This window comes from Aricia agestis, chromosome 2 (assembly GCF_905147365.1).
Source record: "Aricia agestis chromosome 2, ilAriAges1.1, whole genome shotgun sequence".
Classification (NCBI taxonomy): domain Eukaryota; kingdom Metazoa; phylum Arthropoda; class Insecta; order Lepidoptera; family Lycaenidae; genus Aricia; species Aricia agestis.
The window spans coordinates 3042717-3060860 of NC_056407.1; the positions used below are offsets into that span (position 1 = coordinate 3042717).

General features: G+C 36.8%; 1 protein-coding gene across 1 annotated transcript in view; it reads left to right on the forward strand.

The window, feature by feature from the left end:
- Nucleotides 1-2867: 2867 nt before the first annotated feature.
- LOC121739963 (serine protease filzig) overlaps nucleotides 2868-18144 on the forward strand; it is a 34758-nt gene continuing 19481 nt past the window's right edge. Inside the window, exons 1-2 of the mRNA XM_042132620.1 lie at nucleotides 2868-3042; nucleotides 13550-13741. Coding sequence (XP_041988554.1) covers nucleotides 13582-13741 — 160 coding nt within the window. The 5' untranslated portion in view covers nucleotides 2868-3042; nucleotides 13550-13581. The remainder of the gene's footprint in view (nucleotides 3043-13549; nucleotides 13742-18144) is intronic.

Sequence of the window (18144 nt, forward strand, 5' to 3'; positions counted from 1 at the left end):
TGGACATTTCATTTTCAAAGCATTTTATAATAATTATGCTGTCCCGGCAAGGTTGTTATGCCATATAAACTATTTCAATTTTCGCCCATACCTATTAGTTTATTGAAGTGACTAAATAAGTATGTCACCACTCACCATGGCAAACTCCATCGCTATCCCATCGCACAAAGTTGTAATATTATAATTTACTATTCTTTATTCAACATATTATGCACTTATCAATATAAAAAGTAGATGTCGTCCGATTCTCAACCCTAGCCGATATGCTCGCTAAGATTCACGAAAATCGGTCGAGCCGTTTCAGAGGAGTTCAACAACGCACCCCGTGGCACGAGAATTTTAAATATTAGATGTTGCCTTTATAACTAAAAAGATCTTAAGTAGGTACGCCAGTGCAAGATGGGGAACCTAAATTTAAAGAAATAGAGCTTAATAAACTTAAAAGCTCAATCGACGGCAAACCCGATAAACAGTGTTATTTTTTTACTTCTAAGTTCCTGCCATGATTGTGTTGCATCAATTACATCAACAATTGTTGGTTACTGAGGTGCTGTTCCGTTGCCATATAAAGTGTAGTTTCCTCACGGAAAAAGTGCCGAGACTCGCACTCTGAGGCAGAGGGCGTTGAGTATAATAATTTAATTTCTGTTATGTAAAGTATGGATACAGTGCCCGTCACAAGTAATAGTACTTAACTAATTATAATCTAATGTTATCTATGCAAAAGTTGACGTCCTCACTGAGAGAAGTGTCATGAACTCACACTCAGTTTTTTGAACTTTAGTTTCCCCGTCATATTTCATAAAACACAAAAAACGAACAGACTTTGCATTACGAGCTTACGGTAATCAACTACGACATAGGTCGTAGTTTACAATAATTGAGGCCGGAATTAATAAATCCATAGAAGATTCTATGAATTCGACACATGCAAGCAATAGACGGCCGACAACAGTGCAGACTGCAGACAAGGCTTAAAAACGGCTCACCCCAGGTCACAACCATAGGTCTACCGGGATCTGATGGCAAAAAGTGAGAAAAGAAATTAACTCTAGCAATACCGGGGTAATTGGACTAAAACATTTTGATTTTTTTTCCTTATAACGGCTGATTCTGTGTGTGAAACATGCAAATATAAAAATTTATCCAATGATCACAGATATTTTTTGAAAATCTGCCATCCAAATTTGCCATCAGATCTAGACCTATACAGCGTGTAACAAAAATAAGTGATAATACTTTAGGGTGTGTACGTGTTCCTTGTAGAGAGTTCACTGTGAAAGTATCAGCGCTGAAAGACCAAAATTTTTTTTGACTTTTGTATGGGGAAACTCGTGACGCTCGGGCCCTTGCCCATACAAAAATGAAAAAAAAATTTCGTCTTTCAGCGCTGCTACTTTCACAGTGAACTCTCTACAAGGTGTACCTATACAGTGACGTGTGCAGTCGTTGAAATCTAATAGATGGGTCTAATGGCTTACCTATTAGATGTGCTTTAAAACCTAAGGGGACCAGCGGGGCTAAAATGGTCGCTTTGAAGAATCATAATATGAATCTTAATATGATTCATTTTTATAAAATCGCAAAATGCAACTCTGCTTGCAATTCATTTCTGTATTTTTGTACTGATTTGACATTTGTCATTTTGACAGTTTTGACAATTCATTTGCTGAATTGATTGAGAGGAATTGCTAAATGTGACCATTTTAGCCCCGCAGGGACCCTTAGCGATCGGAAATAGATACGCAAACAGAAAACGCTAAGTACGAGTAGGTAGGTGGTGGCCCACGTCGCCCACGACTTACACCGCCTCTGGCTAGTAAGAATTATTTAACTATGCAAAAATGACCAATCATTGTTGAGGAGGTTCAGACTAACGAACGGACTGACGGAAAACAGAAGGGTCATGGATGGATAGCGAAGTATCTAGTTGGTGTCCTGGTTCATAAGTCATACCTAACTTATAATAATATTTTACATTATCTGTATTTACGTAACCAGGCCGCTGAGTAAAAGATTTCAAAACAAAGTGGTATACGATCAAGGATATAGTACATGCAATCCAACAAAAAAGAAAATTTTCATACAAGGTAAACTTAATTTACTTCAATCATAAGCCCAAAGAGGATAAAAACGACGTAACACATAAACTTGAAATGATAAAATAGTCCAAAACAACCCTAAATTATTTTAGTACTTACTTTGAATCGACAATCGACATGCCATGTGACCTAATGTCTACGCACTACGTAGTTTTGTACTGGCCTAATAGAAGACTTCAACGAGCGCCGTCGTAGCTATAGCTACAACTGACACGACAACTTTTTTATTCTTTTTATTTTTTAGGCATTTCAAATTATATTATTGAACTGAACTCATGTTTGATTGATAGATATTGTACTGTATTTATGTAGATAATTATAAGGTAGTAGCAAAATCAATTTTTGTTACGCCTACACTATTTTGCGAGCTGTCGATGAACTTTTGCTCTGTCTGCAATACTTACATTAAAATTAAACAACTAAAACCGCTATAATATAATATAATAATCAGGAATTATTTTGAAAATAACATCAATAAGTATTATATTATAGCTTATTTTAATTTATTTATGGAGATAAAAAACACCTTTACATAATTTGGAGTTTGGTTTACTCATGAATGACGAAAGTTTCTCGACGACTTCTTTGAAAACGACACATAAGCTGGCGGTGTGTCGATTCCTCCAAATAAAGGAAAATCCTACTTTCTCTCAAAAATTTAGATACCTAACCGACTGGCAACAGTAGCAGTAACCGGCCGCGGTTGGAAAGTAATTTAGTGTGCCAGCGCCAGGCGAGAGGACGCGCTCAGTGAGGCCGCAGTCGCCTAGCGGTCAAGGCCCGTCAACGTCTTCAATTTAAAAAAAAGCAAAAACCCGCGCGCGTAACTGTCAAACTATTTTTTTAATTCTCCTCCTTCTTTCGCTAATTGTTTCTTTGTTTTTAATTTAGTACGAGTAACTGTGAATGTGGATTTCGCATCCGAGAAGCGGTTAAACAGGTGAATATTATTTTATTTGCGAATATTTTATTGTTAATGTTGAGGTACTCCTTTGTTTCAATGACTTCTTTTGTTTCTAATTAAGAGAATGTTGTGTAGTTTTTGCTCTTGAAGTTAAGGTCAATTTAGCTGCGGTATTTAATAAATTATGCTTAATATAAGTATTTACAAGATCAAAATAGTAGTGTCTAAGATAATTTCATTTCTACCATTTATAATCTCCAAAGAGATTAGATAAGACTTTGATTAAAATCACTGTGTAAAATAAAATATGGAAGTAGAATTTCTGACAATTTATTTTAATTTCCCCGGTAAAGTTTATATTTGTTTTTACTTATCGGTGTGCAGTCGAGACGATCGGGAATAACGGCCCTGCAATCATAGGTTGTTGCTCCTCCTCGCACCAGGGAAATAAATCCAACTCGTTTATTAAAGGAAACTAACCAGTACTAACTCTAACGGGAGTTTCGCTTACACGGCAAACCTCTTTGCATTTGCGGTCAGCAAAAAAAAAACATCGATACCGATGCGTTCGAAATTCGAAAATGTAAATTTATCGAGTGACATTCACGCGAGCTTCGCCCGCTTTAGTTCTTAACAAGTTAAGGCGAGGCATTTGTTGTTATCGCGTTCCGTTGTGTTGCGACTTGCGTGAATGTAGGTCAGTGAAATGATCGAAACACGGTCCCGTACGACTGCGACCCGGACGGCCGCCCGATTTTGTAGCGCCGCCCGCCGGCCGACACCGCCCCACATTCTCTTTAACTAAAATATAAAGTCTACTCATTATTCAATAACACGCCAATTCCCGCGAATAAGAAAACTGGCTTCCAATTTCAAATCGGAAACTTCAAATCGAGTTCCATTTTCGAAACGGTGTCACGCATTTTTTTCACGCGTGCGAAGGTCCGAACGGCGCGGCCCAATTGCGTTTCACGTTAATTGCAATAATCTTCCACGTCGATTGACTTACTTCGAGATAAGCTCGAGATAAGCAGGTTCCGGCGGGGTCGTTAACATCGGCCGCCTGTGCCGATGGGAAAGTACGGCCGCGGTAATGTTTGCCCGTTATTGTGTGAAATTACGAGGTTTTTTTTACGGTGCGATAATTTCATTTTCTGTACTTTAGGAATTATTATGTCATTACTGTCGAGATTGTCTAATTGGAAGGTAACGGGACGGGCGAGGCCTCCGACGAGATGGATTCATTAGATAAATGCAAAAACTTAACGAGTATCGAAATACTCGATCTGGGTCAGAAGCTTCTTATTAGGTAAACGTTGTCCGCTTTTCGATCTCTAAATTATTGATATTGAATTTAATTTGCTATTGAGTGTTTCTTCTTCGATTTGAGTTTTATATAAATTAGGATTTGCATTATTCTTTGGTACGTTATTTGGAACCTTCTGTTTCGCCATAATAATTGATAAAAGTAAGATAGAGTACCTCTAACTTTTTTTTTTATCGCACCTTTGAATTCAAACATTAGACGTAGTTAAATATTAAAATATGCTTCAACAATTACACCAGTTTCCGTCATAACTGTTCTGCGATTTAGCGACGTTCATTACCATACAATCGCAAAATGTAGCCCGTCTCACTTACGTGTCCGTCACGACCGAATATATTTTCTGCAGTTGTACTAGGGTCTAAGCCTAGCACAATAGCAGAAGACGCGAGGTGTCTACGACGATTTCGATAATTGAGTTAATAAGGTTCTTCTCGCCGGGTTAGTTCCCGAACCGCTGGTTAGCACCAGTGTAGCCCCGACGTTCAGAGAATATTTGAAAAAAAATATTCTGAATAAATTTTTTTGAGTTTGAGTTTGAGTCAGCTATACTCAACCTGCGGCCCACGAGCCGCATACGGCCAGCCGAGGCTTTGTCGGTGGCCCGCGTAAAAAGATCATTTTGAACCAACACCACCACCAATTTTTTACCCCTAAATAATTTTGATTACGGCCCGTGTCACCAAGACTCAAAGATTTTTGTGGCCCGGACAAAAAAAAGGTTGAGTACCACTGCTATAAGTAATCTGTGCAACAAAAATTTGATGCAGAAATTATGACAGGGATTCTGTGGCGTCAGGTTTGAATAAAATTTTTCAATTATTAACATATTTTTGATTTAGCATTAAATATACGGCGGGAAAGCTCTTCTTGCCGGTTTCATAGTTTTTTTAATAAGTACATAATATATCATAATTGAAAGTAAGAAAGAAAAAAACTTTATGTGTGAAAAAGTAATTGTATATTAAAAGAAGAAATAAAACATTTGAAAACCGTATCTACCAAATTGGTGCTTACTCAGCATGTGTTGCGACCATAGTCGCAACCCTGATTTTAAGTAAAATAGGTAAGTAAGTAAGCGCCTTATGCTTTAAAATAAGTAATAATATAAAATTAACCTTTAAGACATTTAATGTCTAGACATTTAACAGTCTTGACAGTCTTTAAAGTCTTTAAAACACAAACAATAGAATTAATCTTTAACAATAACAATAATATCAGTGTAAATCACAAATAGCCACTTAACATAATATTATTAATAGTATCAGTCTGTATATATAACTTATAACAAAAATATTATTACTTTATAATATAGGAGCTAGAACTGTGTTGGATTCACAGTAAATATATTATCAAACGGAGTTTTTTTGTTTGTTCAGAAGATAATCGCGCAGTTTACGTTTGAACGTGACAATTGTTAAGCAGTTTCTGATAGAGGGAGAAATATTGTTCCAGCATTTCGCAGCCATATACTTTAAACTACCACGGAAAGCGGATTTACTAAATGACGGGTATATAAGCAGATCGGAATTTCGGACATCTCGCTTGGAAATGTTTAAGTTCTCATAGAAGTATATTGTCCGTGTGATTTAATTACACCAAACAATAAGGAGGTAAAATTAAGTGTCCGTCGGTTTACCATTTTTAGATAATTGGCTTTGTTGATGAAAGGGGTGACGTGGGCTCGGCGAGGAACTGGGAAACAGAAGCGGGTGCATGCATTTTGAACACGTTGAAAGATTATTTTGCTTCTAGAGAGAATACAACCAGTAATTCATAAGTAATCGGCAACAATCGAATCAGGACCAAGTTATAGTAATTGGTACATATTATCTCCCCAATAAGGGTTCTATGCAGCGAAATATATTTTTTGGTGCACACTGGCACAGCATATGACTGAACTCCCGGTACCTTCAACATTAGTTCTAATATCCATACTTACTAATATTAAATGCGAAAGTGTGTCTGTCCGTCTGTCTGTTTGCCTGTCTGTCTGTCTGTTACCTCTTCATGCCCAAATCGCTGCACCGATTTGGCTGAAATTTGTCATGGAGATTCTTTGAGTCCCGGGAATGGACATAGGATACTTTTTGTCCCGGAAAAATGTACGGTTCCTGCGCGATAAACGAGTTTTGGCGCAACAGAGTTGCGGGCGTTATCTAGTCTTAATTATAAATGCGAAAGTTCGTCTGTCTGTCTGTTACCTTTTCACGTTAAAACCGCTGAACCGATTTTGCTGAAATTTGGTATGGAGATACTTTGAGCCCTGGGGAAGGACATAGGATACTTTTTATTCCAGAAGAATTTACGGTTCGATAAACAAATTTTGGCGCAACGGAGCTGAGGGCGTCAACTAATAAGTATTATAATATTATAATATAGAAGCGGAAAAGTTCCTCAAGTTTATATGATACATAACACAGAAAAAGTACGTGATAGAGTAATGACGGAGAATATTAATGTATCGTAAGACGACGTAACTAAATGTTCCGTTACCTCCGCACTGACGTCGGAACAAAAATGTTTACTACGAGTATATTATTGTTATAATGATAAGTAGTTCTAAATTTTTTTTATTTATATATTTATTCATCTACTTCATCATAATATTTAAGTATTATATGTCGATCGTGGGAATCGCAGACATTATAGATTTTCAATTGTTATGAGGCAGCCGAGTAGGAGCTTTGGGACTGAAGGGTTAATAGTTTTCCCTTTTTTACATCAATCTCACTATATTCTCACGGCCTCCCCTTAAGGTTTGGCTGGAAGAAAATACCCGCCTTTGTACCACGATGTGCAAGAAGTTTTAAATAAATAAATTACTTTGTTACAACAATATGGTCACATAACGATTCCATATTAAATTCCTTTCCAGATTCAAACACGTAAAATTCTAAATTTAAAATACAAGATACTTCCCTCAACTTTGTTGTGAATTGCGCGAATGTTGCGCGGAAACTGTACAGGTAAAAAAAAAACGATCCTATACGTGTCCTAAGCTGGACTCTTAACTCTAATCTGTGTTTTATCAAAATCGGTACAACGGCATATACGTGAAAAGGTAACAGACAGACGTCAAGGCACTTTTTACGCTTTGAAAATAATTCGTTTGGACTGGACTCTGGAGTATGGATATGCATGCAGGTAAAAACTGGACAAACAAGAGCAAAGGCCAACCTAGATAAATACTAAATAGCGATAAACCTACTTTTGTATTAATTTCATAAAATTGTTTATCTGGAGGACTATATTTGCATTTCCAGTTTTACTGAATAGTATTTGTAGGTGATAGGAAGTTTAACCTATTTTTATATTTACTTGCCCATTATAGAGCACTAAAATGTGCTAACTTCAATTTAATATATATTTTACAAATTGAGAACGTAATTTCTGTCTCATTGTCAAAATATGTGTCTTTATTGTATTAATAAAATCTAAAATAAATCTTATCTGAATAGCTTTACCAACATTAAAAACAAAGACCTCGGCAGTATTGCAATTAATGCTTATAAGTTCTAAGTTAGTACGACATAAATAATTTTCTTCGCCAAAAAATTCGAGGTTAAGGGGGCGACTAATTACTAAAATGTCGATTTTATAATTCATTTTTATACTTGAAAATAAGCCCCGAATTGTTACATTTTCGAAAATTAGATACTACATTATATTTCCGAGAATTTGATCTGAGCAAAAACACTATATCTTAAAATTTTCTCGATAGAAAAAAATCACAAAGATGCATCTAATTTTCACGAATTTTTCATTTATTGCCGTAACCGTGCATTAAACTAAGTTAATATTTTAACACATTGTATAAAATTCTATCATTGAGAGATCGACCTAGCGAATTTTTAAAATGTTGTATATTTATCGAGTTATTGAGAAAAAACTAATTTGGCGATGAATCCGCGTCGTTCTTCTTCACCTGGCATACGAAAGACGGGCGTGAGTGTGAAGAGAGAAGGACGATGTTTGATTTTTGGGGTTAGTCGCCCTCTTAATGTTCTGCGCCTACAGTGTCCTGCTATCACCTTATAATTACGATGTTGTTCATCTAATCTTCGATCTATCACACTGTCATTATTGCTGGGATTTACAGTTGCCGGCCTACGCGCTACAAGTAGACGACAACGACAGATAGGTATTAAGTTAATTATGAATGTTTATTGTACGGTCATGGAAATATGTAAGTAACACTAGATGACGTCCTTTGCGACAAAACTCGTTTATCGCGAGGGAACCGTACATTCTCCGGGATAAATGTATCCTATGTCCTTTCCCGAGACTCAAACTATCTCCATACCCATCTAAATCGGTTCAGTATTTTAAGCGTGAATAGATAATAGACAGACATACAGACATACTTTTACATAAATATAACATTAGAGTATATTAGTAGGCATATACAAGGTGTAACAAAAATAAGTGATAATACTTTAGGATGTGTATGTGTTCCTTATAGAGAGTTCACTGCGAAAGTAGCAGCGCTGAAAGACCAATATTTTTTTTCACTTTTGTATGGGGAAAGTCGTGACGTTCGGGCGCTCGCCCATACAAAAGTGAAAAAAAAACTGGTCTTTCAGCGCTGCTACTTTCACAGCGAACTCTTTATAAGGAACACATACACACCCTAAAGTATTATCACTTATTTTTGTTACACCCTGTATAACAGTATGAACAATGAACTAAGGTCTTTAATGGAAACAAAATTAAAAGCTTTACGTATCTAACTCTATCGTGTGTGTGAAAAGTAACAATCGAAATACTTCCCATATCAAAGACAGAAAATTAAGAGAATATTGTAACTTATTTTAAAAGTCAGTCTCAACAGTATGAAATGTCGCTCGTAGAATTCGTAAATGGGAAATATAGGAGAGGGCGTTAAGTACGTAATACGTTTTACCTTATTATACCAGATTCTTAGTCCTCACATAGGACCAAAATAAACCACGCGCGTAATTTATGTCCCATTTGTATTTAATGTCCCGAGTTTGTGCCGGCAAGATTTACGATTGCGATTCTTTTCAGACTGTTTATTTTCCAGCGTATCTTCGTAGTTCGATCGAATGGATTATAATCGGTCGACTTTTTATATCCACATTCATACTTAATATTATAAATGCGAAAGTGTGTCTGTCTGTCTATCCGTCTGTCTGTCTATCTGTCTGTCTGTTACCTGTTCACGCCCAAACCGCTGAACCAATTTTGCTGAACCGATTTGGTTAAAGAAAACCAAAATAACCAATATGAAATTTCGTTTTCGTTTATCTTTCTCTATCTTTCTTTTTAGGATAACCAAAATTGCCCATCTGTCTATTATACACATTCGACTTCGACCATATACTTAAATGTTCTTCTACAAGTGCGCAATTGCCTATAATTCTTCATTCTCAGCCAACTTGGAATAGGCTCTATGAGACATATTCCAATATCACACATTTTTAAAAGCTTTTTTTATAACTCTTTCTTCCTCTTTAAAATCTTTTAAAATCTAAAATCGAAAATAATTAAAAATGATCGGAAAACAAACCATGTTATTTCATACTGTCGTCAAAGGCCGATGGTTCCGTTGTTAGGAGATTATAGATTAAGGCCCAGATGAGGAGAATTAGGCCGTGCACTGGTAACGGTCCGACTTGATAATTGCCGACCGGCTAGACCGGCACACTTACATTACCGATGTGCAGATATCATGGAAATTAATACAGTAAGCATTTTCGGTGCAGGTTTCTATAAGTGCTTACAGACGAACGTAAAATGCCAAAATTCACATTCTTTCAGAAGAGAGTTTGAGGTGGGAAATTCTGCGTTCGGTGCAGAATTTCAAGGATTGTACGAATATTTAATTTGGCAGAGCTTAAAGCTAAAAGATTATACGAAGTTTGTTTTGAAAATAATTAGTAATACTAATTAAACATTAAGTTAATAAAAATAACGATGGGAAGAATTTTAACAAAGTTACTCTGTTCTTATACTCGATTTACACTCGCGCGCGAGCCACGAGGCGAGCCGCGAGACGCGCCGCGAGCCCTGAGTGTAAACTCGAGCTCGCGGCTTGTCTCGCGGCGCGGCTCGCGGCTCGCAAGGCTCGCGTCGAGAGCGGTTTCCAAAGGAGCTCGAGGGGGACGCGAGCTTTGTGTTTACATTCGCGCTTCGACGCGAGCTGCGAGACGCGCCGCGAGCCGAGCCACGAGACGCGAGTATAAATCTCGTATAACAGTTCTATATGTGTTTACATTTTGACTGCACATTACTTTAGCGATGGAAAACTTTAGGATGTTTTTTTAAACAATGTAAAGATTGAAGCAATAAAATATGAAATAAATTCTCGTAAAACATAACTGAACTAGGTGTATCTTGAATCTCATTTACAATTTAAGCTGAGTAACAGCTCTATGTAGAGTAAAATTGCTACGACGAAAGGAGTAAGATAAGAGGTACTCTTTTTATTTTTTAATATTATATTATTTTATCCTATAGATATTTTGCAAAGGCATCTTAAAACAAGTCTCAAGTTCTTCTTGTTCTGACCACACATCCATATTATCACCTGTACAAATAAAATTTAAAATGGCAAATAAATATTACTGAAGAAAACAAAACACTAAACTAACACTATATTTTAATATTATTATAGCTGGAATGTGTTATGTGATGGTATCGTAGAACATATATTTTGTCGGCCCGTGCTCACTGCTATTAGGATAATCTAAGGTCAAAGTTAAAGCCATGATCACACATACACAACACGTGAAAATATTTCACGAATATGTTAACGATATATTTTTATATTAAAATTGTTGCTAATATTTTGTTCTATATAATATTTTCCTTTTTTGAAAAGCAGAATATCAAAAGCAGCACTTTTCCTTTTAGTTTCTTAAAGGGTTCTAGTTAATAATATAATTTTCAGCCATGTTTGGGTTTATTATAAGATTCTTACTTGAAGGTAAAGAAATTCACAGCTGAACATAGAACCTCCTCTTTTTAGAAGTCGGTTAAGTACTACTGCAAGTGAAAATAAAACAAAGATAGAGAGCATGCGTCATTGTGGGGTGAGTGGTGACGCGGGAGAAAACAATGTGGTGACAAATCGGAGGTTCTTGTTAACTAATTAAGTCACTGATAAACTCTTTTAACTTTGTTATTTAAGTATTTTAATGAACGGAAATGTTGTTTACTCCTATTTTGATGAAAACAACTAAATTAACTTCGCAGAAAATTAATGTTTGTGATCTCAATAGATTGTATGCGATTTACATATTGCAACATTAAAATTTTGTTTTCTTAATTTGAATATCAAATTGGAATATTATTGAGGTCAACGGTCTATACTCTATAGTATCAAAGTCAATGCTACCTTAATATAATTGTAGATTTGGATTCATATTATAGTATCTAAAAATTTAAATTAAGACGTGGGAGAGCCATGCTTCGGCACGAATGGGCCGGCTCGACCGGAGGAATACCACGTTCTCGCAGAAAACCGGCGTAAAACAGCCCTTGCGCTGTGTTTCGCCGAGTGAGTGAGTTTACCGGAGGCCCAATTCCCTTCCCTATCCTCCCCTATTCCCTTTCCTTCCCATCCCTACCCTCCCCTATTACCCTATTCCCTCTTAAAAGGCCGGCAACGCACCTGCAGCTCTTCTGATGCTGCGAGTGTCCATGGGCGACGGAAGTTGCTTTCCATCAGGTGACCCGTTTGCTCGTTTGCCCCCTTCTTTCATAAAAAAAAAAAATAATAATAATAATAACGTTCTTAAAAACATTGGGCCTTAGAAACTTTGGGAATACTTGGCGTATACAGTTTTAATTATTAATGATTTTGTATACCAAGACTGAAAAAAATAAATACTTTAATTATTAATTAATTCATCAAGTCCCATAGTCACCGGTGATCGAGACACAATAGAAATTCTATTGTGTCTCGTTTTTCCATGATCGACGGGTTACATTAATTTTATGGTGATCCGGATATGTGCCCAATTAGTGTAACGAGATACGTTTTATAGGTTGAGTATAAAATACGAGCGCCTTCCTTCGTCCTGCAGCTAATGCTCCGTATATTATATCAAGTTAACGATGTACTTGTCTGAACTTACACCGTCATTAATCATTAATAATAAAAATATAAATATAGATATAGATATCTATATTCTATACTAATATTATAAATGCGAAAGTATCTCTGTCTGTCTGTCTGTCTCGCTTTCACGCCAAAACTACCGAACCGATTGTAATGAAGTTTTGTATACAGATAGTCTAAAGCCTGAGAAAGGACATAGGCTACTTTTTTACTGAAAAAAAGGGTTGTAAGGGGGTGAAAATACGAAAATTTGTTCAAATTAAGTTAGTTCCAAAAAATCATACTAGATAGCGCTGTGCGTCTCTTACATCGAACTAACGCTTGCCCAACATCTTTCTATAAGAGGTGGTATTATCATACATTCGAGTTTCGATTTTTTCCGATTGTTATTTCTTTTTTACGTTATTTAATAAGTCAGTACTTTATATTATATACAGTGACGTAACCTTATCAATGATAAATATATATACCTATCAATGATAAATAGTTTATGGGTAAAGTTGTGTAATTGGGGGGCTAAATAAGCTTTAAAATTTGGCATAAAATATAAAGTTTAATTTTAAAAAATGAACTACTATGTGCACACTGCACAGCTGTTTTGATTTAAGGGGTACCTACCAGGGTTTTTTATAAAAGCTTTTGACACCAATTTTGTTGACATCGCGCGCTATAAACTGAAGTCCACGCGAACGAAGTCGCGGGCAACAGCTAGTTATACTATGTTAAGAAATCTTAAATTCATTTTCGGAAATCTTTTTCTTCAACGCTATGAGTCGAGGTATCCTGTTTATATTATAAGACTATGGCGACGCAAAAAGTATCGAAAAGATCATGATTTTGGCTATCCACATAATGTTTTATTGTGTTACACACATTCAGTTTGAATGTTCAATCGTTCTTATCGAACTTTGGTTGCGATTTGAACTTACTTGCATTAATATCGTCTAAAATTTGCCATTTCTCGATAAAACGTCCAAGGCCCATTTGCACCAGTTTAGGTTTAGGTTCTTGTATTTAATCTCATTCCTCGTATTTAAGAAGGAAAACGCACGATTCTTTTATAAAAAAATTAACAATGTTCTTAAGCTTCCTAGAGATGTAGGTACTTAATTCAATTTCTCTTGTTTCAGGTGTCAAGCCATGCTCACGTTATAGCCGCACCATGGGCCCCCCCGTCACCCCGGCCGGCCGGCGGCCAGGTGTCAGTGCAGTGACAGTGAGTGGTGACAGTTGGCGAGTGTCACTCGCGGTAGTGCTGACAGTGTTGAACTTGAGTGCGGTGGCCGCCGGCCCGGTGATACTTAATTTGGGATACTTACAAGGTGAGCTATTGGATTGTTTTTACTAAAAACGGTAATACGGTTTTAATCTGAGACTGGCCATAGACGGACCGCAAGTTGCAGTCGCGATCGCGTTGAAGTCGTACACGACTGCAACACGACAGCATCATGCAGTCGTTGTTCGACCTGTTACATTCCGAGTTACTTAATACATTCCGTTTAATAAGCATTTCTATATTCTTCCACATTTTTCCGTTTGCGTTGCAGTTTTCATTTAGCATTCAATTCTAGAGGAGTAGCGAGTAGCAGGAGATCGGTCATCTTGGCGTTCATTGAGAGAGGCCTATGTCCAGCAGTGGACGACTATAGGCTGATATGATGATGATTCAATTCTAGTTCAATTTATTGTCAGTTAGATTCTGCAAGCCGGGCAAGTAAGGTGTGGGAAGTCGTAGTAAAGTGTAACTAATTAATTTTGGGTACATAAATTAGTTTAGGGTGAACTTTTGTTTTTTTTTTAAACTGACACAGAGGGAGAGGCGAAACTCGACCGCAGAGTGACTGCTCCGACCGCTCAAGAACTGTTCGAGCGGTCCGTGTATTACGGATATGAATTTAGTATGGAAACCGCGCAGATCGCCGTGCGGCAACCGCATCTTGCAGTCGGCCCCGACTGCAAGATGCGGTTCGTCTATGGACGGCCTTATCTATTTTAATAAAGTTTCAAATCGTAACTAAATCTTCACTTAGGTCCACCTCTGCTGTCAAACAGACACTACCTACATACTGCGCTGTCTGCATGAATGTCTAAGGCTGGCCTCACACAGCCGGAATTTCATAATCGGAAATTCATATTCTTACAGATCGATCTATGAAATTCATAATCTGAAAAAATCAGAATGTGTGTGGAGCGTACTGATATTGTATGGTATTCCGGTCTTTCTGAATTAATAATATGAATTTCCGATTATTAATTTCCGGCTGTGTGCGGCCAGCCTTAATAATTAAGTCAAACATGGATCACGTGATTTCTTAAATTGAAATATATTAGATTAATAAATTAAAACGGAGGATTTTAGTTGACTAACCAGTGAATAATCTATAACAGTTAACATCAATTTGCAATTGTGGGCGTACAATCGAATAAATTAGCGATTAAAGCAATTACAGTGCGATCGATTCCCTCTCTCTACTTACTATGTACCATCGAGAAAATTGATGCCTAGACAGTTGACGGACCTACGTCATGTGGTCGGCTTAAGTCAATTCAATGTTGGATGTGACCATGGGTGTGAGGATGGGTTTGACTTAACACGACCAAATTACTTAGGTCCGCCATCTGCCTAGGAATCAATTAGGAATCAATAGGAATCAAACTTCTCTGATAATACTTCTCTCTTTGCGCTTCCCTCTGACAGTACCTTTATGACGACATAAGGGAAACTTCGAGGTAAGATATTAATATAGTTCTAAGTGTGTACACTAGACCATGGGTTCCCAACCAGTGGGCGCGCCCCACTTGGGAGGCGTAGGGTGATCCAAAAGGGGGCGCGACGAGCGGCTGAAAATATTCATAATTTCTATTAATAAAGTGCAGGCCCAATATTTTCACTAATGGTCATTATAATACGTTGTACGGTGTACACAATAATTTGATTTGTTTGATTAATTTGATTATTGTTGAGTCTAGTTGGTATAAGGGTGAAGGGGGGGTGTAGTATTTTAGCGTAATCTTTAGGAAGGCACATAGGGAAGTAGGTTGGAAACCGCTGCACTAGACGGATACGAATTCGCAACATTTATGAAATGAGGCACTGACGTATTCTCTTTCCATAACGCTCCGAATAGGCTGCTATAATTAATTCCTGCTAAGCTCACGGATTAACACATGAACACGACAATCTCTGACCCGCTTACACGATCACACAGATGATCGGCCGAGTCAATGTACGATGACTCAGGGGTTTTATGTAAATTCCTCGCATATTGCTCATTAGTCATAGATTATAATATGAATACGATCAACACTGAGACGGCTAATTATTATTTAATTAAATAATATCATAAATCTATCATGTGCTATCCATACTAGTATTATAAATGTGAAAGAGTGTCTGTCTGTCTTGGTTTGGATAAACTTTGAGGCTCAGGACATAGGATACTTACTGTCCCGAAAAAATGTACGGTTTCTACGCGATAAACGAATTTTAGAGCAACAGAGTTGCAGGCGTAATCTAGTATTATTATTTGCAATTTACAACAACATGGAAAACTTCTAAAAGTTTACATTAGAACGATAACGTTCCAATAAATATAATTAGACATATGACTTTAAATATTGCAGGTTCAATAATCCATACTAATATTATAAATGCGAAAGTATGTCTGTCCGTTACCTCTTCACGCCCAAACTGCCGAACCGATTTTACTGAAATGTATGGAGATACTTTGAGCCCCGGGGAAGGACATAGAATACTTTTAGTCCCAGGGAAATGTACGGTTCCCGCGCGATAGCGAGTTTTGACGCAACGGAGTTGCGGGCGTCATCTAGTTACTTATATTGATATATCTGTGTGTAGAGTTGCTGCTAAATAATTTTCATCACATGCCTGATCGTGTCGGGTCAATTTTGTCGATAGCTCATGTACCAAAAACAACTGAAGTTTTTTCGAGTAAGACTCGCACTTGCACTTTTATTATGAATTAGCAAATAGGTAATCGCATGATTGAATATTAAAACAAATTAATCAATAATATCTGTAACAACGTCGAACTATCGCATATTGCAAAGTATCAGATATGCTCGGCCCAATAAAAGAGTTCAACGAGCGCGGTGCTACGCTGTAGCTACAAGTTACAACTTTTTCATAAGTTACAAATATTTTTAATTGTTTAAGATTCAGCACTTATGATTTACTAGCTGTTGCCCGCGACTTCGTCCGCGTGGACTTTAGTTGATAGCGCGCGGTGTCAACAAAATTTGTGTCAAATTTAAAAACTTTTTAAAACCCTGGTAAGTGGTAAACCTCTTAGGGCCGCGCTACACTGGAATGGCAGCGCTGCAGAAAGTGCTCGCCTCGCCGCTGCCATTCCGGTGTAGCCCTTAATTAATCAAAATACCCAAAAACAGCTGTGCAGTGTGCACTTAATCTATGCTAATATTATAAATGCGAAAGTATCTCTGTCTGTCTGTCTGTCTGTCAGTCTCGCTTTCACGCCAAACGCCAAAACTACCAAACCGATTGTAATGAAATTTTGTATACAGATAGTCTAAAGCCTGAGAAAGGACATAGGCTACTTTTTTACCGGAAAAAAGGGTTGTCAGGGGGTGAAAATGCGTAAATTTGTTCAAATTAAGTTACTTCCAAAAATTCATAATAGATGGCGCCGTGCGTCTTCTATATCGCGCTGACGCTTGCTCTAAAATATTTCTATAAGAGGTGGTATCATATATTTAAGTTCTGATTTTTTTCGATTGTTATATCTATTCTACGGTATTAAATAACTCAGTACTTTATCTGTGCAGTGACGTAACCCTAAATCTATCAATGATAAATAGTTTATGGGTAAAGTTGTGTAACTGGGGGGCTAAATAAGCTTTAAAATTTGGCATAAAATATAAAGTTTAATATAAAAAGATGAAATACTTATTGTGTGCACACTGCACAGCTGTATTGATTTAAGGGGTACCAGGGTTTATTTATAAAAGCTTTTGACACCAATTTTGTTGACATCGCGCTTTATAAACTGAAGTCCACGCGGACGAAGTCGCGGGTAACAGCTAGTAACTAATAAGTTTGATTAGTTCTATGTTACAATGAAGTAAAAAATAAAACACCATCTGTTGAATCGTATTAGAACTAAAATGTTCATTGCATCGATATATTTCTGGATCTTTTATAATATTATACATAAAATATATTTAAGTAAAAAATAAAACGCCATCTGTTTTCATATATTAGAATTAAAATGTTGATTGCATTGATATATTTTCTGGATGGAATATAGGCCAACACGGTACATAACTCCTTTATTTTAGAGCGCCTTCTGTTGTCAACTTGTCACATATAATGAGAAATGCAGTAGGAGTTCTTTAAGATAAGATAGATTGATTATTATTATACCAAGTGATTATATTATTAAACACAATATTCTAACGTATTAAAAACTATAAACAAAAACATAATAACTAATAAGTATGATTAGTTCTATGTTACAATGAAGTAAAAAATAAAACGCCATCTGTTGAATCGTATTAGAACTAAAATGTTCATTGCATCGATATATTTCTGGATTTTTTATAATATTATACATAAAACATATTTAAGATTTTTGAAATTTTATTTTAATACACATCCAAGACCCAGGAACATTGAAAACTTTTTGTTCCGCCTGCGGGACTCGAACCCAGGACCCCCGGGATGAGCGCTGGCCACGCGCAATGC